General features: G+C 36.5%; 1 protein-coding gene across 3 annotated transcripts in view; it reads left to right on the top strand.

The window, feature by feature from the left end:
• Positions 1-24,366, top strand: part of SMOC2 (SPARC related modular calcium binding 2) — a 136,612-nt gene that overhangs the window by 64,886 nt on the left and 47,360 nt on the right. For 2 of the 3 annotated variants that reach the window (XM_051811164.1, XM_051811165.1), the window contains 2 exons: positions 3,776-3,859; positions 4,641-4,715. In XM_051811164.1, the coding sequence (XP_051667124.1) occupies positions 3,776-3,859; positions 4,641-4,715 (159 nt within the window). The remainder of the gene's footprint in view (positions 1-3,775; positions 3,860-4,640; positions 4,716-24,366) is intronic. The other variant, XM_051811166.1, reaches the window with a different exon arrangement.

Here is a 24,366-nt window from a genome sequence, read left to right as displayed (position 1 = left end):
CATGTATTTATATATATACATAGGCACTATATTTTTCTAGTTTCAGTCCTACAGAATTTTCACTTCTGTACTGTTTGGAAGGTAACTTTCCTTCCCATAGCTGTGCTCTGAAATATTTTCCCATACTGTTTTCTTGTTCTGGAGGAGAGATTATTCTGTCTGTTTCATAAAGATAACATTCTGCAGTATCAAAATCTTGGGAAACGGAGTCCTCAGTGTATTTCCATATCAATTGATGCTTGAGTCATCTTGGACCCAACACTTTGTTCTATATTGCGATTAATTCATCTGATGTCTTGTCTTTATGGCCAGATAATTGTTGTTGTTAGATACAGATCATGGTGTATATCTTCTTGGAAGGACAAAATCTGAGATGCATCCAACATAGCTGGTAGATTTAAATGAGGGAACTGTCTATGCTTTAAACAAAATTAAAGCTTACACTCTCCAAACGCTTGAAACAATTTTAAATACTGAATAGTTCTGTCAGTTACACTGCATAAATTAATTTTAAAGAAGCTACTCATTTTTGTTCCAATGTTTATGCTTATCTGTTTGGTACAGTGTAAATATAATTAAAGTATCTTTTTACAGGAGCTTTTGCAGTATTGCAATATACCCAACATTTAAACAAACTATAGTGCTGTTAGGTTAAAAAAATGAGTACTTCTTTAAAGGCTAATAATTACAAAATGCTGGAAAATTGTTCCTTCATGTATTTCCAGACACACTGTGGGTTCCACTACCCTTAGGCTACCTATTTACTTAAGGTCAGAACTTTCATTTTCAGCTTTGAACTGAATGAACTATTCCATATATAAAACTTATCTGGAATCCTTTATTTTCATTTGTGGCCATGACAGCTGAGTTACTGAACCCTGAATGAACAGTCACAGAACAAGGAAATGAACACAATTTATCAACACTCCCTTCTCATCACATATGTTTGTGTCTCAAGTGACACAATTGCATTTTACTCATGCCCTGTTTTTATTGTCCAGCACAAGCCTGCAGCACAAAGGGCCTCTGACTGGGTTCCCAGGTGGTCCCTGGTTCTTCTTAAATGCTGCTGTCTTCTTCTCTCCACCCTTCTTCCACTGCCTTATGCTTTAAATAAAGTCATGTTGTCAGAGACATCTCAAACTCTGTAGAGACCAGGATCATCTGTCTACCTGTGCTTCAGCTTCACAATCAGTGTAGTGAAACGTATTTTGTAGCTCAGCTTGCAAGGGTATAAATAACCATGAATCTCTCTGCTTATCTTTCCTCTGCATGTTCCGGTGGACTAACCAGGGGTGCCTCTGTGGGAGTACCTGCCCATATTGTAGCCCAGCAAACTTAGGCAGGTTCACAGTGTTCTCACTGCTCCCAAAGACATGCTCCAGACCTCCAAGGTGTGGTCTGGAGAACTCTACTCAAGACACTGAATAGACTTAACGTGACAGTCTCATGCACCAAAATGTCTCATAGATATGGACCTGGCAAGCCACATCTGTTGCAGTTGTGCACCTTGCTTTCTCTGGGTATTCCAATACTAAAAGAAAATTTCCAGCTGCAGATATTAGAGCTCAGGAGCTTTCTTTGCATGTTTGTAAATTTAAACATTAAACTGAACAGAAATGAAACTTAAAAGCTAATTCCTCAAGTATCTCCTCTGGCTCCACAATTCTCTCCTCTATCCAAGGAAAATATTCAGGCTCTCTGAAAAGCATAGGTGTCAGAGTTGGGATCACATCCCTCTTTTCTGATTCTTTGCTGACTGCAGGACTATGTTCTTGGTAACTGAACGCCGACAGCAAACAGAATTTAATCAGGTTTCTGTTTGAATATATGCATATATGGACTGATATGCTTGTGCAAGCCAGGAAGGCCTATGCAATTAGTCTGTGAGATCTCTAGTTCATATAAATCATGAAATATCTGTTGAGTTAAAAAAAATAAATAAATAAATTGATAAACTGTTTTAAATACTCCTTGAACAAAGTTCAGGAGGCCAGTTTTGATTGGCCTGATAATAGCTGAAGTTGCACATTATGTCTGAATTTCAGGTAATAACATAAGACCAAATGTGTCACAAACTGAAATTGTTTACCAAAAGGCGATTTGAAAAATGTCATTTAAATGCAGGTCTGAGTTTCTGGCTTGGCTCTTGGTAATATCTACCTACCATAAATTACCTTTTGGAATTCTGGGTTTTCTGAATCACATACTGATTGATGATCTAAATATATGTCTTGATTTTCAGTACACTAGGATACTCGATGGCCTCTCTGAAATTAATCAATAGTCTTATTCCACCACCCAGAGGACACCACAAAAATGCCAGCAAAACTACTAAGAAGTGTCAGTCTCTTATGGCATTGGAGCAAAGAACCCTGCCATTGTGTGGACACGAAGAACAAGCACTCTTAAAAGAAATCTTTTTATGCCTTGGTTAAATCATTTTACACTGAAAATAAGTTCTTGTTGCTGCTGCTTTGGTTTTGTGAGAAACATGGAGGTCACTATTCCTTGGATGGAAATTCAGTTTTACCTGCTATCAATATTTACTTGGTATCTATATTTGCTGTGTACTAGGCTGTGACCTCTAGAGGTGAAGGTCAGAGTGCCCCCATATCCTCTGAATGATTTGCATAAGGACAACACAGATTTAAGAAAACAGAAATGCAGACAGCAAAGAGAACACTAGGCTCTTCTGAATTGCAGTAGCAAGAAGAAATGGAAAGAGATAGCAGCCTTAAAGCTGCTACTCTCTTTTACCCTGGTAAGGCTATATGATAGAAGAAGCTTCTCAGTTGTCTTTGATTCTACCTTCTATTAAAATGACAGGAAAACAACCTCATAACTATTTTGGTCCAAGATCCAATTGTGAACTTGCAAGAAATAGTAATAAAATCTTTGCATTTACTGTTTACCTTAGTCTTGGAGTTAGCTTCATGCTACAGGAAACAGTAATGACTGGAAAATCTGTACTAGCATGGCCTCCTGAGACATATTGACCCAATATTGTCAATAATTTTAAATAGCAATAACATAATAAGGTAAAGATGGATCTTTGGTACGGTTCTTCCTAGTAAATGTTAATTTAAATATTTTTTTGTTGAATTTTTCTTTTCCAGCACTATGTCCACTGTGTTTTACTGACCTTATAATTTCTCACATCTTCTTGTCATTTTTGTAATTTTTCCTCCCTCTTTTCTTGCAGTAATTGTTGGTAGTGGATGGATGGAGAAGGATGACCAGAGGATAACGGTTGTGCAAACAATAGTCTGGTTATATAATCTGTGAACCTTACTTATAAAATCTGCAAATCCTGCTTGTGGAATCTACTTGACTCTTAAAATAGATCCTTCTGTGCTAAAAAATCCTTTTATTTTAAGGCATCCAGTGGTCTGCAGCCACTCATTCTCCCCAGACTGTTTTTGCTTTCACAGGTTTTACTTCTTCTATACATTTATCTAATTACTTCTTTATAAATGGTGATTTATCACTAAAATCTATAGGTATCAATGAGCAGTATTAGAAATTAAGAATTACACTCCAGAGAGCAACTTGATCACATCATGCATCATGAAAGACCCTGCAATAAATTCATCAGCCACAACCTAAAAACCCATCCTTTTGTAAAATGTAGTCTGTATATGTAATAAATCTATGCTGTGTAGTGCCTATAAAAAATGTTTAAATTGTTGTTTATTTACTGGCCGGGGCTATGTGCAAATCATTATTATCAATCATATATGTACACTTATTTAGCTTACTCTCATAATTGTAGTCTCCTTGCAAATCTTTTCCATTCTGAATTCAGATGATGCCTCAGCTCCTGCACTGGAGACTCAGCCTCAAGGTGATGAAGAAGGTGAGCAAACTTAACAGTGTGGTACTAAACTATGTAATTAGGGACTATATTCCACAACATCAAATGCTACCTTAAGAGTATTTACAATTGCTGGGGTAGTTGCAAGAAATTGCAAGTATCTGTACCTTATTCAGGAACAGCAAAGACAACAAGCACAATAGAATATTTACGTACAAGCAGTGAATTTTGTGGGATTGATTTGAGATAACACTTTAGCTGTGGAGACCAGCATCAGCAAATGTAGTTGTCACTACTGAGGGCAGATACAGGTTTTAAACTTGAGCCAAAGTGCAGGTTAAAACTGTATGTTCAAATAAAGAAATTAAAGGGTAAATTCTACTCTCAACATATTGCCTAGTAGTATTACTGTTAAGGTTGATGTTTTGTCAGGCTTACTTGCCTCTTCAGAATTTTGGTGCTCAGTAAATGTAAAGCTCAAGGTCTAAATGCAATAATAGTTTTATGTTATGTCTGCCTTACCACGCTCTGCAAATCTTGCAGAATCTGAATTTATTATATCTTTTGGGTCCACATTAGGAGATTTTTATTCTAATTAACATAATTTTAGTCTAAAAGTGTTTCTTTCAACCTTTTGTACAAATAGGATAAGGAAGGGACTATTCATGCCTTTGTATGTATAAAAGTTTTGACTGTCCTAATACAAACCAGTGTACCTTTTCTTTTAGAGCTATGTATCTATAAAACTAGCCACTTATTCAGTTGCTAGCCTTTAAAAAATGTTAACATTTATAAGTTATTTTCTATTGCCTTTTTTTTCTAGATATAGCTTCTCGTTATCCTACACTGTGGACTGAACAAGTAAAGAGTAGACAAAACAAAACCAATAAAAGCTCAGGTAAGAAACTTATGTTGCCCTTACTTTGTAAAGCTCCTGTGAAGACATGCGTGAGGCCATTTTAATAACAATTATGCTTCCACTCTCATTGTAGGATAGTGACTTAATGATTTGCGTGATGATGACTTAGTAAGCATTATAACTTCTTTTTAGAGAGGAGTGTTTTTGTCCAGACTTTATTTGCCTAAAATGATACTAGTCCACTAAAGTCTCTGGCTTACATCTATTTGCACCTGTTAGTGGGTTTGACATTTAATTTTTGCATCCTCTTTAGTTCCCTGCCTCTTTGTTATCTCCTTTTTTTTGGGTGATGTGTAGTAAGAAGGTGTTTGTAAAATGACAGTGTGGGTTACATTTGTTTGGCGGTAAATCTTAGGAGGCAAACTGGAAAAAAACAAACTCCATCAGAAACCAGTTACCAGCAAACAGGATTTGGAAAGACAGTGTTATCAGCTTTTTGCTACATCAGTCACCTGTTATTTACAGACTGATCACCAGCTTATAGTGAATTACTGATGTTGCTTTTTAAAAATAATTGTTGAATTCTGGTTTTACTTATTTTCACCACTCTTCATAATTGAGCTTTGACTAGGAATGTCACGTGAACGTCCTAAGACTGAAGTCTCTGTAATATTCAGATGCATTCAGTACTTTGGTGGATTATAAGTTTTGATGCCTTCATCACTGTGTCTTCCTTTCAGTGGGATAAACTTTAGAGAATCTTCCTTGTCTCTTTTTCTCTGGAAAAATATTGAGTTTGAAAAGACACATTAATGATGCAGGCTAATATTCAGTAAATCACCCAAAACCATGTTTGAAATCCAGTAGAAATTTAAGTTATGCTTTACACTAAGTACTGCACTGAAGTATTTTACTGAATTGAGGCCTAAAAGGATTTTAAAAAAGACAAATAGTCATCATAAGAAAGAAAGCAAGGCATATCCTTACTAAGACGTTTACGGATTCCTTTATAAACACTATTTTTAACATGAGAGCAATAATTATTAATACTTTGTTCCTCTCTTTGATTCTTCAGAAGGTACTTAAAAGAAAGTACTTAAACACAGTGTAGACAACAGTTTGAAGCAAATACTTTTCGTGCTGGAGATTTATTCTGTCATTTCTTTCGCCAGAGTAAGCAAGAATAGAATTCTTTTGGGATTTCTGTTGTGTTGAATTCATGCATAGAAATTAGTCACTTTTAGGAGTGTTTAATTTTTACAGTGCTAGAGACTTGATCTAAAGCAAGACTTCTTGATGCAGCTGCTGGAAGCCAGATCTTCAAAACACACACACACACATGCACACACACACAAAATAAAAGTTGGGTTTATTTCTGAGAACTTGTTACCTCCAGTCCATCTAAAGATATATTCACAGAAGAAGACAAACCAGAAGCACAGTTTATCTGTCTTATGACTGCTAGCCCATGGTGCATTAGCATCAAAAGCATCGTGTTGGACTTGCTAACAGGACTTGCTCACAACTGTAGTGCCATACCTAGATTAGCAGAAGTAAGTCAAGAGACACTACGTAGCCAAACTTCTTCGTAGTTTACTGTACTTGATTGGATTCATGTGTTAAATTTTAAATACATTAAATGAGTGGGGAGAAACTGAATGTCCCTGTCAGTCAAGGGCAGAACTCCCAGACCATGTTTGAACCATTCATACTCTGACTACATGCTACTAGTTCACCTGATAGATCACATTTCATCTGGATCAGACATAGACACGTCACGCAGTGTTTGTGCAAGCTTCATGCTTTCTGCTATCTTTATGCTTATGTACTTTAAGCAAGTGCTAGAGGGCAAGCCATACATGATCCAACACAAAATAAGGTCGACTCAGAGGAAAACCTGGTCTGCCATTAAGACTTCTGAGGCAAGGTCAGGTTGTAAAAATTCTGAACACATCTATGCAAAGAGCAGTGGATTCAGAATTCAATGTCTCCTCAAACTATGGCTTTAGTGACTTCACAGATGCCCAAATTTCAACCACTGCATCTGGATATTCTGGTAATGTAAAATCATCATCATTTTTACTTCAGCTGTGCACACATGAAAGGAACACTTAGCTTTTTGTTTAATTTTCTGACACAGTGGATTGTTTGTTGCTACCTTTTTTAATACAAACTATCAGTTTCAGGGCTTTGAAAATCTGTTACGAGATTTTATCAATTAGTCCCAGTGAGCTTGATCCAACAGGAGTTTCATTCTCAAAATACCATCTGGGAAAACACTGCCATGCACACACATTAATGTAGTATGGACTGCCTGCAAATGCAAACAAAAACAGTTGGTATAATGTCTACTGAGAATAACTTCTTAGTAGACTAAAACTGTGAAATTTAAAGTGATACTGTAAATAACAATTATGTGTCTGTATGTATACCAAATAGCTGCTTGCATTTATCTGTCTGTATAGTCTGAATCTGTTGGCAAAACCTGCGAGACTGACTAATATGACAGAATGACATTCTGAGAGTTGAACGCTGGTTTTTTGCCTTGTCATCTGACAACTTTAAAGCATTTGTACATAAGAGTTTTTCTCACATGGAAACTATGTTGGTTGTCAATGAGGTTTCTGTCTTGGTATCTTGCTATGTTTTGTTTCTCAGAGGCAATTGTTCCAGTGGGATCCCCATGCACAGATCATTCCCTGAAAGTTACCTTCTTATAAAGGACCTTGTTCCATACTCCAAACTGAACCTGACTAACTTCCTCCTGCTATGCCTATCCTGACAGAAGTCAGTCTTGGAGTTAAAAAAAAATCTTCATGAAAAAAAACAAAACCAACATTTTCTTTCAAAGGAAATAAATGTAAGAGTTTGTGTGTCTGCCCAATTACATCAATTCTAATAACCATTCCTTTCTGGGCATAGGAAAATTAATAACTTAGAGACAGAACACTGAGTAACAGCTCAGTGACTTTGTATTTATTCTCATTAATTGTTGCATTTTCCAGATGTTGCTTTTAGTATTGACTGAAGATAAACTACATGCAGTTGAAGTTGTGTGAGCTAGCAAGAAAAAAAATAAGATCCAACTGTGTGTTTCCACTTAAGTATTTATTACAAAATAGTTAGAAGTGTTCTTGAAGTATTTTGAATCAGGCTTATTTTGCAATGTGAAGATTTGAGATATGAAACCAGTTATAACAGAAGGAAATCAAAATGGATATCATAATTAAGTGAGAAAAGAACACAGGCAAGAGGGGGAAGAAAATATTCTAAAAGCTTGTTGCCTCTTTGTTTCAGCAGAGTTTCCTAGGAAGTCATGTGTTGGCCTGCAGAACCCTGGCTAATCTTCTGTTCTCAAATTTGATTGTATTCAGCATAAGGAGGGACAGGCAAGGACAAGTTCTACTTGCTCTTGCATTACGCATATATTGGACACTCAGAAATTGAGTTAAAATTAATATATAAAATATATTTGCATAGGAGAAGAACCTGAGCAGAAGTGGTCCATTAGTTGCAAACCACTGATTTACCTAGGAAAACCAGAATTTTTTCCCTGTTATTACCTCATTTTAGCTGTAAAGACAGTGTTTCCTTCCAGCAATTAGTGAGGTGTGAGCCACACTCAAACATGGGATTTGCATTCCCAAACTTGTATTGTAAGGGCAGTCACTAACTGTAACTGGAGAAGTAGAAGTATGGTAATAAGCTGTTGAAATATATCCATCTCATGCCTTCATAGGGCCTAGTGTATCTGATATCATCATGGTCTAAAAGTTACAACAGACTACTGTAAATCTGTGATATTCTGGCATGGAGGTTTAATAATCCAGAGCACCTGAAATGGAATTGTCTTGAGCTCTAAAAACCTCAATTCCAGTCATGAAAGTAAAGAAGTATTGATTTTAAATGTCTTCAAACGTATCAAATGGTTATTAAGTTCACACACAGGTTCTGTCCATTACAGATGGGCAATCAGTCTCTACCAAATTTTAGATGAGTTCAAGTCTCTATATTATTGCTGTGAACTTCATAACTTGGACTCATCTGCAGGTCAACTCTCTACAGAAGAAAAGGCACTAGCATTTTTCCATGACATGTACAGCAAGTCTGAATGTTTTGTGATAACCACAGATCTGGCTTTTGGGCCTTGTAAAATCTGCAGGTGCTGAAAGACATCAGCTGGTGACAGAACATTTGTTTTTTGGCCTGTTGCCTCAGCAACTTGTACATGGAAGTCAAAGAGAAAAGCATTATGAGGGAGTTTAGTAAGAAAAACTGATAAAGAGGAAGACTGGAAGCTTCCAGAACAAGTGTTACGGCCTTCTCAGACTCTATGGGTTGGCTCTGCTTGCTAATTCATTAGATGTTCACTTTAGAGTTCATGAATGAGCTCAACTATTTGGACTGAATGATAATTTCTGATTTGTATTTTACTCTTAAACCAGTACTGTTAAGAAACTGTTGGGGAGGGAGATATGTAAGGCACTGTCACAACTTATATCTACTACAGTCTTATTTTTAAATATTTTGAAGAGTAGGGGGTAGTTCTCTTTCTTCTCTTTCATTTGTTGTTGTTTTCCTGGCAAGTACCGCAATAGTTTCAGAGTAGAATTATTTTTGAATATTGATGGCAGGATACCCCTTGGCAGCTGAAAAACTCAAGGCTTTGAAACTACTAATTCACACCATTAAGGCTAATCAGTAAATGGTTGACTTCGTGCCTAATAAAAACTTTGTTTTACTTTTCAGCAGCAATTTTTGATAATATCCTATTCTTGATTTAGGTATTACGCAAAGAGAGAACAATACTCTTCACCCTCTTCACCTTCTTCACCTGAGAACAAAGTTACTTGTCATACTCTGGATCTCTTTCTTTTCCTTGCCTTGCTTTGCTTTGCCTGTCCTAAATTGGTAAAAGAAAATTACTGTTTTCTTTCAGTTCTTTCAGCCTCTTCCAAGAAGGTAAAACTTTCCAGACCTCCTGACCTCCTCACAGTGCTTGTATATTATGATTCATTCTTAATTTGTAGGCTGCTGGATCATGCTTATTATAGAACTGTCCTATCTTTAATAATCCTTTTCACAAGAATTTCCATTTATCTTCATTTACTTTTACATATTAGTTCAAAACTTTTAGAAAGATTAAGCAGTGACATTTCCAGGTTTTTCCTTCCACTACGGGGGAAGATCCTCCCATGCTAAACCATTAAAAAATAGAGTTCTGTTTTACATCCAATTGATGTTCTTTATGCTCAGGATGTTCCAGGGTTTCATTAGACCCCCACTGTGGGGAAGAAAAAAAAAATCTGTTTTATGCAAGGTTGATAATTTCTATTTTACTGCGTGTGTTAAAATTTGATGCCAAAAGATAGTAATCTTTCCTGACCATTTTTAATTATATCACATTACTTTCTGCAGCAAGTAAATGACATAAAAGTCCTCCTTGAAGTTCTTCTTTCGTTTTCAGACATTCACTCCCCCACCTACCCGCAGCTTTCTATGGTTTGCCAGACATCAGATTGCATAATCAGAAAAGCATAAATAAGCTCCATAAATCCTAAGAGGGATGTCAACCTGTCTATATTTTAATGACAGATGTAAAAAAAAAAATCACATAAATCATGTCAATGCACAGAAATATATTAGACTGGATCATATCTAATGCCATAATCTTTCTGGAAAATACATAAAACTTTCAGTCAAGACAGTCTGGATCTGGCTATGGCTATACTATGATTGCTGGGTGGTATATAGAAGATAGATCTTCCAATGAGGTAAACAGTAAGAGCTGCCAGACCTTCCATCATCATCCCAAAGAACTGATAGTTAGGAGAAAATGCCTGTGTTCCATGCAGAGATGCAGTTTTTTCTTCTTTAAGTCAAATAACTGATTGTGCACCCTTCTAATAATTAAGCAAGTAGTATTTGAAAAAGAAGCCAAAACCAGTTATGTGAACTGTGGAATTCTACTGCTTGATCTGCACAAAAAATCTCTGACTGCTGTTAATAGAAATACAGACCATGAAAGGACCAGTGGTTACGTAACATATTGCTTGGTAGATCAGTTTATGGCTAGTCACAGTGGCTTAAATTTGGAGGGAATTTTACTTGAATGATTTATCATGTATGACTTCCAACATTCTTATTTGCCAAACAAATGTATCTCTGAACAGAATTCCTGAAGAGACTGACAGCTCATGCTAGAGTTCATGCATTGCTTAATTATTTTCAAAAAAATTCTTGTCTTTTTCCTTAAATCTTGAAAAAATTTCCACGTCATGCAGAAACTTACAAGGCTTCATCATTAATTTTAGTGTTCTCCACTTGGTCCAAAAGTAAGAGAAATTCAATTCCTACAGGCACTTACTTTTGTGCAATGAGTGTGCATTGGCCACCTGCCTGCAATGAAGCTATTGCATCAGTCCAACTCTTTACAGCAGTATCTGCTTTTAGGAACTGCTAAGGTCCCAGGTTAATGCTGTCTTCCACGGATCCTTTACCCTTGCCTGCCTTTAATTCAACACAGTGGGTTTTTTGTTTGTTTCCGGCGTACAGTCTCCTTTCCATGAAAAGCCACACTAAAAGTCATGATCAGAGCAAGGGAACTCACTCTAGTCAAATTACATTGCTCAAGTACATAAACCCACTTTGAGATCTTTTCATCTGCAAGGTCTGTCTATACCTCAAGTACTGTACTATTACTGGCTTGCTTTTCATTTTCACCACACTCTGTCCATCATGCTCTGTCCTGTCTCATATCAGATTGTTACAGATAAATGCTAGAGCTACCTTTTTCCTGCACTCTGTACTGCCTAGGAATAACTGTTTAGGGGTAACATTGTTGTATTGTTACACTGCATAGTATTGTTGCCATAATTCTATGTTACTGGAAAAGAAGCAGTGATTTAAAAGACAGATCGCTGTTTTTCATTCAGCTATTTTTAATACCTGTTTTAGTTTAAAAACAGCAGGTCAAGTGTCTGCATTCAGCCACAAATAAAATTATGTTTAAATAAGATTAAGACTTTAAATTAAATTTCAGATCTTAAATTCTCTTGGTGTGTTGCAAAACACAAGAAAAAAGAGAGGACTAAGCTTAATATACCGAACTAGTTGAAAATACAGCCTTCCATGTAACCATGAGATTTAATAGAAAACTTTTTTAAAAAAGTTAAGCATGTTCACTTAAAAAAAAAAGGTATCTTCAAGACAAAAATTCAAAGAACAAAAGAGTAGTTCCTAAAGCTTAGTGGTTTTGGTTCAAAACTCAAAATCTTGATTGTTCACTGTAATGTCTTGTTGGATCAGTAATTTTGAAACCTCATTAGTTCCTTCTTTTTTGAGGGCTGGGGTCCTTAACCTGACAGTACATGCAGGACATAAAGGGGTCCCCTTTTTATAAACTCAGAGATACTGCAACCAAGTTGTAGGCATCTTGGATTTTGTGATTCTCTGTGAAGTTCAACACACAGAAACAGCTTGTTGTGGGGTTTTGTTTCGTTCTCATTTAAAAAATCACCTTTTAATCAAAACCAAACACTTTGAATGAAAAAAGTCTTTTCATTTAAAGACTTGGTTTTCTGGCAAGGATAGTCACAAGGAAATTTTTCAATCAGCTATATTATAGTCATAACAACCTGTGAAAAAATTTGTATTTTTACCACTTAAACTGTGTTACCTTGTCCCATTGTTTTCCAGTGAGATCTTAGTGTTATTTAAACTTACCACTTCTGTTCTTCAGTGAATAAAGACAACCTATGGAAGGACTTTTATTTTCTCTATTTGAATTAATGCTTAGGTGCAGTTTTTGTTGCACTAAAATGCAGTATAAATACATAAATTCCTCAAATGTGAGTGACCTGTACTGCCCTTGAAATTTTTCCAGTGCACCCGATTAGACCAGGGCAGCAAACTGGTTGAGGTTAGGTCAGGAAGCAGAGGAGTAAAAAGTCAAATTAATGCCTCTAGTGCCCCTGAAAGTTGAGATACAGTTTTAGCAAGAAAGACAGAAAATAGTTCAGAATTGCATTATCTGTTCAGGTTGAAACTGTAGGAAGGGTTGAGTGTCTTCCTCTGTCACTTGGCCAAATTTTCACATCTGTATTGATGTGAATTCTAAAAGATATAAGAGCTGACAAAGACTGATCCTAATGGTCATGTTTACTTGTCGTTTAGTTAATTCATCTACAAAGTCTGTTACCATGGAGAGTCTCAACAGAGTCAGGGGTGTGATTAGCTGTGGAAGCTCATGACCAACACATTGTCGTGTGCAGTTTACCCTTCTTTCAGGGCAGCACTCTGCCCAGTTATTCTGCCTGGAAAGAAGGTAGGGACCCTTTCTGTTTGTTTACTTGCCTAACTGCTTTGGGAAGCAGACTTGTAAGTAAATTCTGATCTTGTTTCCTCTCTGACTTTCCCAAAACTCCCACCATGTAGCTAAAGTCAAACTATCAGAAGGTAATGAGAAAATTGTTAATTTCGTTGCTCTCCTGTTTGGCTGAATAAAGGTCCTTCAGCTTAAGTGACTTACAAATTTAGTGTTCTAGCAATTTCTAATCAGGTTTAAAAAGCAACCTAAGATCATTTTTAGGACATGATTTTTAGTTCCTATGAGCTGACGCAACAGAGAACCAGCAAAGCCAAAAATAACGGTATAAATGTCAGTGGTTTGAAAGGTCAGTTCTCTCCATTTCCCTACCAACCTCTCTAGTACGAAACAGTGACTTCTAACATAGTAACACATCCTGTAGTTCATCCCTTTAACTAAACAATCCAATATAATAATAGCAAATGATTGTAGGAGAAGATGGTTTAGTTTCAGCAGACATGAAACCTCATTTTATTCAGAGCAGTGCAAATAGGATAACTCTGCTGCAGTTAGAAGGGCAATGCCACTGGAAGTCTTATGAGGAGAGATGCGAATCTGGCCTGGAGGGTTTCTTTTAATTTTCATTTAATTTTCCCTTAAATGGGAACATTAGTGATACGGCACCGATGATTGTGCCATTGCCTCTCTTGGAAGCACACTCATTTCTTAAGGTAGTAGTTATGTAGTTAGTATGTAGTTAGTAGGAATCAGTGATAATAGGACAGTCCACATCAATCCAGCTCCTCTTGCATAGCTGGAATAGTTTGATGAATGTGCTGTCAGCACAAGGGCTTCTCTACTCCACTTGTATTGCCAGCTGAAAAGCGGAACAAAGTATTTTCTCTTTATTAGTTTACATACAACTTAATTGTCTCCAGATGATGTGTTTTGCACAATGAAACATATTTATATTCAGAAACATTGAATATTCATTAATACCTTCACACATGTCTGAGAATACGTCAGATAGCTAGTCATAGTGTTAGCTGTAAGGATGTCAATACACTTGTCAAAATGAGCCTGTTTGACTTCAGTTTGTGACTGTAGAGCATCCCCTGTCCACAGAAAGGCTAGAGGAAAAATGCCTTACTTCAGATCTTTTTATTCCCCATATAATTGAGTAAGAAAGTTTGTGAGTCAGAACACTATATTTAAACTTAGTTTACCTTTTTTTTAATATGTGCTTTTATTGGAGCCTTGTGCAATGTTATTATAGTCTCTGTTATTCATCCTTAATGTTGGTTGCACACACAGTCCATATTCTGTTTCCAGTCCTTTCTTTGCAGTCTTTCTCTTCTGTCAATAGCTGATCTCGATTGCATATTTCTCAGTTTTTTTCCTAGATATCATTCTTCAATCTCAAATGCTGATGGACTTTTCTTTGTAGTGCCAATTTCTCATCTCTCTTTTCTTACATCTTCTCTTTTTAATTATAGCAACCAGAGGCATAAAGCGAAGGAAGCTTTATGAGGAGAATAATCAAGGAATAAAGGCTGTAGATCCTGCTATGACTTTGCAGGCTGCACTCTGAAAATACAGTGGCTCCAAACCCAAGCTGAGAGTTCTTAGGAGCATCCAGTTGAACAGTGCAATGAATAGGAGAGAGAGTTTGATTTCAGAGACCATTTCAGGGGTAATTTGTCCAGTTGTGACATCCATACTGCAGAATACTGAAGGATACCAAAATGCAGGAGCAACTTGGTGTTTGATCCTAAAGATAGTAGAGTACCTTTTCAGTATTAATTCAGTGCTTTTCTAACTAAGAAGGTTTCCTTAGTCAAGGCTATAAGTTTTCTTTGTGGAAATTCATTTGAGTTTTTAAAATAAAACTTAATACAAGTGTCATAACACCAATGTTGTTGGTCTGATTGACCAGTGCTCAGTCTCTGTTTTGGTCTGTATTTTGTGCCAATATTATTTCCTCAAGATGTCATTGTGGAGACTTAAGCAACCTGCAAAGTATTGTATGTGAAAGTGCCTGATGTCAGCTAGTGGAGGGAGACAGTGTGGTTTCATTGCTTGCATTTGGGGAAGCTAGCCAGAAACTCCAGGACTCAAACCCCAGCTCTGCTTCTGGGAGGGCTGTTGCAGTCTGGACAGATCAATGCAAACAGAACAAAAAGCTTCATCAGAGAGGTAGTTTACATAGTGTCTAGTAGAGGACTATGGAATACAATAATGAGCTTTACAGACTTATATAGTACAGGAGGTGAAACTGAAGAAAAAGGTGTTGCACTGACCAGTTGAAATAGTTGCATTTTTCTAAATGAAAAGGCACAACCTAAACCCTTTTTATCAGTTTCAATTTTGCATGTAGACTTTTTATCTTTTGTTTTGTTCATTGGTCTCTGTGTTTTAGTCATGGAAATCCTGACACTGGATTAACACTCCTTTTCCTTACAACTGACTGACAACTTCAAAGATTCCTCCCCTTCATTCTGCAAACTATACTTACCATTGTGTGATTGTAAAGTACACATGTAGAACACAAACAAAAAGAGGATACCCATTACTTTGGTGCAAGGGAGAACATGTGTCTTCTCTTCTGTGTTATTTTTATCAAAATGAACACACATGTATGAGGCAAAATTATTGGTATTTCAAGGGTGCTTGTTATGGGACTGTACTGCACTTATTCTCAAATGTGACCCAAGGCAAGCAGGTTTGTAAATACAAAGGCTTTCCCACTCTTCTTTAGCCTGCATTTGCTCCTTATGACTGTTGAAAACAAGTACAACTAAAGGCCCCTGTGGACTTCATTAATTATGCCAGTGGTTGATTGATTTGTCACAGCAGGCTTTATAACAATAGGCAGATTTAATCGGCAACAGCTCTGGTTGCAATAGCTTCACAACCTCCTGGGACCATCGTGCACTGAGCTTCCTTTTGCATTATTTTCACGTCATCAAACAACATTTAATCTTCCCAAATTAAAAAAACCCAAAGCATACAGTGTATTATATGTAGAAACAATAACAGAACTGTCTTCACATAGGCGATAATAAGAATGTTTCCATATTAGGTGACTGAATGCCAACATTACCCTTTCCTGTGATGCTCATTTTCTGGTGAAGTTAAATATTTAGAATCTCTTTTATTTGAACAGTACTGACAAAACCAATATTTTGAATTTTCTCCCTTAGTTGTAGAGAGCTTCAAAATAAATAAGACCTGAGGTAGATGTGCATGTCTGTGTGGGGAGACAAGATAGGAGAAGGTCTGAAAGGCAAACAAGCTAAGCAAACACCTTGAAAAATAAAACTTTCCGAAACCTGTTCTTTACTCACACAATGGATTGTTGGGAAGTATTGGTGCAAGGCCTATTGCATTCATACAGGCTATTTGTGTGACATGTTAAACAATTAAAACTAATAATCTTCTGAAAACTTAAAGAAATCATGCCTTGTAAAGGATTAAGAATTGCTAGTCACACTTTAAAACTCTCATTTTACTCGTTCGAAAGTCTGACTTTGCTACCACGCTTCATCTAAGAAGCCTTTACAATTGTTCTGAATATTCTTGGGACTGAGTTTTCTACTGGTGATCCCTACTGTGTACAGTGAAGTGGTTCCAGTTTACGGGAGCAGAAATTTTGATCCGGAATTTTAATGATAGTGGGTCTTCATTCTTCAAAAGCACAGGGATGTTTCACTATCACACCATATTTAGCATTATCTATACTTCAGAGAACTACTCGTTTTTGAAAACAGAGATGAAAATGGAGTGGAATTGGCATTTTTATTTTTAGTTCAGATTGCACTTGTTTTTCTCCAAAGTTTGAAGGTAAAGCCAAGCCAATGATTTGGCTTTGTTCTTGAAACCAAAGCATCAGCTGAGCTGTTTAACCATGGCCATATGAGAAAAGAGTAACGTAAAGCTATATTAAAAGTTCTTGGAGCCAAAAGAATTAGTATTAGAATATTTTCACTGGTTTTTACTCTTCTTTGGCTCATCCGCTTTATTGAACACTAAACTTTGCCAAAATCAGTAAACAGACTTCTGTCTGATTCCTTTGCCTCTCCTGTTATGAATATTGACATTGTATATGCTTCATAAATAGTGTGCTAGGGAGCAAAGACCTGTACAACACTTTATCAAAGATGAGCCTTTGGATTTGTGCAGGTTAAGCAGTGCAATTCTCTTTTGACTAGGCTTCATGTTCATGTAGTTGAATCTCATACTGAGGACAAGAGTTAAGGCATTCTGGGAGCAGTGTGACTCAACAGATGATAGCACATTACCGAATCTGCTTGTTGCTCTGTTAAAAGACTTTTCATTGCACAACAAAATTCTTGTAATTAGAGACAGAAGCAACAATATGCATACTCATTTTTCACCTGCTTCTTGCCTTCTCTTTGACAAGAAAAACAAGATCAAGCCAGTATAAAAGTGGCCAATTTTGATTCATCTGTAATAAATTAGCTTTTAAGTGTGTAACTATGTTCTTAGTATTACTACAATTTTTTAATGTTGAGATTGTTTAAACCACGTAGGTTTTAAGGGTGAGAGGCAGTGATGGTAGCATAAACTTTTGCATTATGGCTATCAGAGTAACAGTCCTTGAAACACTGAGGAAAAAAGGAGGATTTCTGTTTCTGCAGCCTGTTAATCTCTGTATTCCTGCTCAGTGTCAGAGGGCCAAATCCTTACCATTCTGTAATACCCATCCAGTCTGCTGTGAACTAGACAGAACTGTATACTGACCATTTTGTAAGACACTCTGAGACACGTGAAGGAGAACTACCTAAATGCAAAATAACATCTTCTTCTTCTTTTGAACATATCTGCACATTTTTTTAACCGTGCACCTCAGATCACATTCCCATAAGACAACCAGAAGTCCTCCTGGCTCATGCTGTCTTCTGCAACTGTAGTCAGGGTTCTACCTGTAAGGTGGTTGGAAAAGAGCTGATACTTAGAAAATCAAGTGTATTTGGAGTACAGTCACCTCACGCAGGAGTTAAGCAAAAAGGCTGGAAAACTCTTGGTGCCAATACCATTAGCAGTATGGGCCAGTGGCAGGAACAAGACAGAGGCTGCAGCCAGAGATGCCACTGTACACCTCTGAATACTTGACCCTAGGCACCCAAGTAATTTTCCTTTCAAAGTCATATCCATGCACTAATGTAAATATTTCAGTTTCCCAAATGGTGAAGAGAGACATCTTCTGCTTCACTTTGGGGAAGTGCTGCATTGATAAACATCCCTGTAAGCTGGCTGGGTTATTTAAGTGTCAAAGCATGAATTTAGGTACCTGTTGGCCCATTTTGTTTTTTCTAATTTTTAGTAGAGCCATTCAAACAAATACTCTCAGCTAACCTGGCAAAGACTTTCATTTTCACAGCTCTGTGGAAAAAATGAACCAGCTTTCTTTTCATTTCAAATCTTTCTTTAAAAATGAGAGATTTTTCCACTGGCAGGAGACTAACATTTGCTGGTCAACATACTCATAAAGCAAGAATGGTAGATTTGCGCAATTTTGTTTAATGAATGAGCTTTCAGATTGCTATAACAAGCTGGCCAGCTAGCCACTGTGTTTGGGAAAAGTCAGTGATTTTCATTTGCTGTAATTTTGGGTGGTGGCTTTTTCGTTTGGTTGATTTTGCAGTTTGAACACAATGGTGCTGCTCTGCTCTGGCAGAGTCAAGGCAGCCATATGTGGCAATAATAGGTACCGATATTTCTTCTTATGTAGGAAAATCAGATTTCACCCCATTTGGCAAATAACTGCTTTCAGATGTATCCTAACAGGATGGGACAGTCTTTTGCACAGTATCCCTGCTGACTTTAGGGAAGTCAAGTTAACAAAGTCAAGCAAGAGCACCCACAGGTGATAATCCATGCTCTTTCCATTAATTGAACAAAAGGGGGATAAGGGACCTCATCTGCTCAGAAGACCAGGTTTTTCACTCTCCTTGTGAAGCCTGATGTCATGTGATTGACCAGTTGTCTTTAAATGATTTTTATTTTGTGTAAAGGTCATATTTAAAGATCCATTGTAGAGGGTAGGGTGTAAATAGTCCTTGGGATCATGTTTGGCGCTTTGCAAAGGCTTGCTGTCACTTTCACACACTGCTGTTAATGATTAACAAAAATATGCTGCTCTCCATTCACTCCTCTCTCACATTTCATAGACAGTATTATAAAACGTTTGACTTGGGATGTTCAGGATACAAATTTTGTCTCTAATGCAAAATTTACCTTTGAAATAACATAGATCTATGACCTAATAGATACTAACTTAATGTTTCTCTGTTACTTATCTACAGTAGTATTAAATGCTAATATTGTAACATTTTGAATCAGATTGTATCATATTTGTAAATGAAGACTAATTTTTCTGTGAGTTTTCATCAAGTCAGTGGACAGATCTCACACTACTGTTTTATTCAATTTAAATAAGAATGGCAAAATATGGAATTATATTTTGTTTAAAAGAAGTAGCTAGTTTGATCCCTTAATCTGTTGAATGACCATGTGAGAACTCAGTGAGGAGAAAAAGAATCATAAATGAATAACTGAGTAATTTAAATCAGTTGTAATTCTGAGAGAAGAGAAATTTGAATACTTGTATAATATTTCTCATCTCTTTAACCAAGCAGTTGGGCTAAAATAAGCAAATATGCAGCAAAGAAGCAATGAAACAATGCTAAAATAGCATTTTTTTGGTGGCAAAACAGGGGTTTTCTTTACAGTATTGTGATTACAGTGTTTCTCACAGTATTCCTAGTATTTCAAATTCTAAGAAAATAAAGAATTACAGAGGTATGTGCAAAACTTTCCCTAAACCAGAAACGTAAAAAAAAAATCCATTAATTGGATTCAGATTAAAGAGCAAGTCATCCCATTCCATTTCAGACCTCTGTCTTACAGCCCCTCAAAATTTCTCCTGTTTTTAGAACCAGAATTTGTTTATTACAGAAATGTAGATTTGACATAGGGCTACTTGGTTACTCAAACCCAGGGTAAAAGTTGAGACAATCTTGGTATATGCTGGTAGATTAAATTGACTGTGATAATGTTCTTTTCAGGTAAAGCTAAATGGGAACTGGTGGTCTCTGTGTTTTGGATCTTTTTTTCGACAGGCTGAGCGCATTTCCAGATGGTTTTCCTTGTGACCTGCAGTATCTTTGCATATGAAACCACATAGATAAATGAGAGCATCTGTCTGTGTGTTTTCCTGCTTTGGTCAGTGGAGTAAAGTACATAAATTAATTACTAAGGCTGTGTTGAAGTTCTGAGCTTTTTGTTTAGCCGCAATCATCTACCCAAGCTCCAAAAGTCCAAAATAGCGTACAGCTATACATCAAGAACTCTCTGAAAATGCACATAAGGGGCCTGCAATATTTGGTTCCCACAAGTTTTTTCACAAACAAGAAAAAATATGGGTAGGAATGTTGCCAGCTTTCCCCAGTCCTTGAGAACCCTCATGCTGATGCGTATCTGAACCTAATGTAAATCAAAACACATGGCGCCAGATGCGTATTAGTACTGTAATTTAGTCCTAGGTTTTGGTTGCCATTTAGATGTTGGGTCTAAGGTTGAGTGTTTATTAATATTACCTATATGCTTACAAACAGGACTTGCTCCATGAAGAAGTATTAGGTTTAACTGGAAATATATGCACGTGAATATATTCAGCTGAGATGACGTCCATTGAATTTAATGGGTATTTTTCCATGGATTTCTACTGAGGGAGGACTGGGCCACATAAATACCCCTTGTTTGATTCAGGTTAATGAATGGTCTTTATAAGAAACTAGTAGCATGAGCAAATTACTTCTTGCATTTTTTTGTAACATTGAGCTGCACTTGATTTCTGTCAGAGTCGAGCTTGAAACTGTCAAGAGGGGGCAGGCAGACAAATTCTTGTAAGAACAAGTCTTAAGAAAGGTTGGTGTGAGGTGTCCATACCCTGGCCATAAGGGGTGACAAAATAACTTTGTGTACACAAAGGGTAGGAAGTTAGTATCTTAAGCAGCATTATACCACCTCATCTATCTCTTCAGAGAAGGAATCTGTCATGCTAGAGAACATCTCAAAACCTGGAAAACCTGAAAGAATATGAAGCCATGGAATTACACCTCTCCTTCAGTAGAACAAAATAGTTTAGGGATTTTTTGTCATTTTTATTAGCTGTGCTTATAGCAGGAACAGACATGATGGATTCTGGGTGATGAAATTGGTCAGCTGCAGGTAAAGAACCTTGTAGTTTACCTTGAAGGTGCATGTTTTTTGGAGTTAGGAATAATGGGACCACTTCTCTAATGGACCATTTTGCCATTCAGTCAACATAAACTCCTCTACAGGGAGAGCATACCTTGAATAGAAATTATCCCTCTTCCTACTGCCTTTCTAAAGGGAATGTTTTGGTCATATTTGGAAATACAATTTGGCTTAATCTAAGTGGAAATCCATACAATGAAACTTGAAGACTACGAAAACTAGTTAAAAATGTAAAAACATATTGTGATCAGTTTCCTTGGGGCATACTAACTTTACTGGTTCAAGGAGGGTTCATCCTAAGCAAATTAATCAAACTCTCATTCTCATGAGATGTGAATTTCTTGGAGGGTTTTATGGCTGTCAGTAGGATGACTATTTAGCCATACTAATTATGATGGTATTGAAATTAACTAGCACAAAGTTTCTGTAAATCAGTATTTGAAGTGTTCTAAAGGAGTGCTTAAGTTAGGCTTCATTAATTAGGACAGAGAGATAACATTCTGACTAGCAGAAATTGTCATACAATTTAAGTCTCTGTATAGTGAAATTTGGACATGATTATATTCTGTCTGTATATCCTCCTAGAAATGTGGTAGAACTGCAATATTAACTGTCTGTAATGTTACACTCCATTCCTCTAGAACACACTTATCATTTTTTGAAGTATTTTTGTTCGCAGGTTTCTTGTTACCTGATTTCTTTAGAAGACACTGAGCTTCAAGCCTGAATAAAAGATCCATTTACCCTGAAAAACAGGCTTTCTATATTGTTCTTTCATGACCTATTTATCGTAATGAGAAAAAGAGGGAGAAGGAACCAACTGAAAACAGAATTTCTTGTAATGGATTCTGTTTGTCATATACACATTGTAGGGTTAAGGAAATTGGAAGGAAATGTTTGTATAGTGGCAGGAAATGTTAAAGTACCATACAGATGCCTTTGTAATTTTCTGCAGATTTGACAAGTTGTTTCTGCAGAACACACTGAAATTTAGACGCAAATACAGCGATTTATATTTACACAAAAAACGCCAACTCAAATCATTTGTAATCATGAAAGTTCACATTTAGGGAGAAGTTGTGATAAGACACAGCAGAAAAACTGCCAGAATTTCTGAAACAAGGGGCCAAAACATCTCCTGTTACAAGACTAACAAGGTGATTATCATAACTTACATAACACAGCACTTGGTGTTTTAGATGTGCAACAGAAAAATGCACAGTTTCATATATTATTCAAGATGACTTTTCCAGAAAAGTCACTGCACTTCTCCTCTAGGATATTCCCTAGTAAACATTAATTAACAGTTTAGGTAGTCCATCAGAGATGAATAAATAGAGCCTTTCATAAATAAGGATCTATGGTGTTATTACTACTGAGGCATTTTTCTGTTCATGTAAATGAACTCGATTCATTGAAAGGCAGACTGTCTTCTTAGGAATAACTGACAAAAAGAACTGACCGCAGATTTTACACAAAATGTGAAACTTATCCACAGAGTTTGTCATTAGTTGAAGTATGTTTCTCCTTGACAGAAGCTGCAGCATTTCAGCTGGTTGTTTGTAATGGATTATAAAGGAATCTTGAACCAGAACACCAAAAAAAGCATTTAGTAATTAACCTTTAAAGTAAAAAGGGAAGAAACAGAATAGCACTGTGATATAGAAAGAGTAACATACATTATATCTTAAGTAGTTTTTTAAATTCACTCTTAGTTGTGAGCAAGAGTTTTATTTGTTCATTCAAAAATGGTGGTACAGAGGCTCTTGGTGTAAAAGATATACTTCATTACATGATTGAAATGTCTGTGTTGAATCACCAATGCTTATGAACTTAAATAAAATACAGTTTTGGGTAGAAACTGCAGAAATGTTTATTAACCTGAAATAAATTATCCCAGCTGAGCTACAGTATGGCTGACTAACATGGTAGGCTATGCAGAAAGGATTTTTCAGCCATTTCTAATTATTTTTTTTCACTAAGATGCTTGGAAAACATTTTTTATTTTCCAGCAAGACAAAACTGAAGGAACTAAGTGAAATAATAATAGTGTAAGCACATTCCTTGAGAAGAAGCTGGAGTGTCAGTGCTTTTCTGTTCCCAGAGGGAGTGTTATTGTAGTAAAACATACCATAGAAAGTCGATGTATTTTAATAAGTCAGGTACTTATGCTACTTTTATTGTGGCACAGATCTTTTTCCATACTGTTCACTTTATGAACTTCTGGCATCCATCTGTTATGGTTCCAGTTCATAGTTGTCATCAGATTGTTTGGACAAACTGTCAGGCATTTTCTAAGTTAATGACATTTATCACTGGTTCTCCTGGGAAATGAACATTTGTTGACCGTGACTCCTCTGACATTACAAAGACAATTATTTGCAGCGATATGGTAGTTCTTGTGATAAGGGCTCTTAGCATCACAGGACTACAATTGCATCTTTCCACTACTCCTGCTGTAAATAATTGAATGAAAAGTTTGAAAGGGAATGAATGATTCCCTCAGAGAGGAAATTACACAGAGAACGAATATTCTGGTTTTGGCAGGCAGGATTATAGATAAGCACTTTAGAGCAGTTTTCTTTGAGGTAGGAACAGTGTTCTAGTGGGGAAAACAAACAAAGAATTGGTGGCACAAATGGTCATGTGAAAAGTGTACAAAACCATTAGACTTCAGAAATTGCTCTCTTGGGCAGTCACAAGGCTCATTGCCTGGCAGCTGATCTGAAGCTAATTAGCCATTGTAGAAGGGAGAAAAATGATAAGCTATTCTGCACTTTTGTTAGATAAAGTGAATGAACTGGGTTCAGCGGATTTGTAATAAGACTTAGTCATTTGGCTCATAGAGAACTGACAAGCATGGTGTCCATCATATTAATTTATTTTTTTCTATTTTTTCAAAAATAATCTAGATTTTATCTGACAACTAATTTAGGCCTAATGAGAAGTTCCTTTTCTTGTTACAATTTCCCATCTGTAGGGGAAGGCTAAGAAATTAAAAGTTCCAAGAAGGTGAAAGTCCTTCCTTTTTATCTTTAAACTTTCCTTTGATTACTGTTACTGTCTGCTCTGTTTCCAGTCTCACTTGAAATGTTA

The sequence above is a fragment of the Manacus candei genome, unplaced genomic scaffold, assembly GCF_025592945.1.
Source record: "Manacus candei isolate 608988 ecotype Guabito, Panama unplaced genomic scaffold, ASM2559294v1 h1tg000081l, whole genome shotgun sequence".
Classification (NCBI taxonomy): Eukaryota; Metazoa; Chordata; class Aves; order Passeriformes; family Pipridae; genus Manacus; species Manacus candei.
The sequence above is the reverse complement of the archived record's forward strand: the minus strand, read 5'-3'. Positions and strand labels throughout refer to the sequence as shown.